Consider the following 786-nt stretch of genomic DNA (forward strand, 5'->3'; position numbering starts at 1 on the left):
AATATTGTTAAGACAGAATGGGTAAAGGTACTTTTTATAGTGAGTTTATATGAGATTTCATGTTTCATAAAATATAACCATGATTTACAGAGTTATTACAGTGAAACGATATTGGCTTTGACATAGTATTGGTGTCACATCACTAACCCATAAAAAGAGGATATTTTATGGTGAATACCAAAGACAATTGACAAAATCAAGCCCATTTTCATTTACCAGTGTTGTAAAGATAGAGGTAGACAATGCATTAGATGCTATAGCTGTCTTCCATTCCAGAAAGTGCAGTTGCCAAAGGGAGCTTGGAGCAGAAACACATCGTCGTAAGAAACCACCTGCTAAAACTGATTGAAAATGAGTTCATACAACGTTGTCCATCTCCACAAGACTCCAGTGTTCCTGTCCCTGTTCTTTCCATCAAGGAAGATCAACTTTATAGGTATATTAAGCAGTCCTCTTTCCTTCAGACAATTTATCATTAATTTATTTCCAAGTTCTGGAGACATAGTCAAAATATTTTGATTATTTGATATTCTTTGGATGTCTTGCTTGTAGTTTGTAGTTTCTTCAACCTTAGTTTTAACCCAATGTTACTGGATACAAGTACTGTCCAGTGTAGTTCTATTTTGTGAATTTTGTTGTATGATGCACAACAAAATGTTTCAATTTTAGAGATTTTGTAATGTATACCTTGCTGAGATTGTGTGTGGGGATTATATAAAACTAAATGAATTATAATTATTTCTTTAAATTTTATTTCACATCCCATTTCTTATTCGTCTTCCTTTG

The 786-nt window shown here is 32.8% G+C and overlaps 1 protein-coding gene across 1 annotated transcript in view; it reads left to right on the plus strand.

Annotated features, from left to right (window-relative positions):
- LOC119588711 (DNA-directed RNA polymerase III subunit RPC3-like) overlaps positions 1 to 786 on the plus strand; it is a gene marked incomplete at its 3' end in the record, with an annotated part of 9,280 nt that overhangs the window by 5,992 nt on the left and 2,502 nt on the right. Inside the window, 1 exon segment of the mRNA XM_037937351.1 lies at positions 277 to 436. Coding sequence (XP_037793279.1) covers positions 277 to 436 — 160 coding nt within the window.

Source organism: Penaeus monodon, chromosome 24, assembly GCF_015228065.2.
Source record: "Penaeus monodon isolate SGIC_2016 chromosome 24, NSTDA_Pmon_1, whole genome shotgun sequence".
In the NCBI taxonomy this organism is placed as follows: Eukaryota; Metazoa; Arthropoda; class Malacostraca; order Decapoda; family Penaeidae; genus Penaeus; species Penaeus monodon.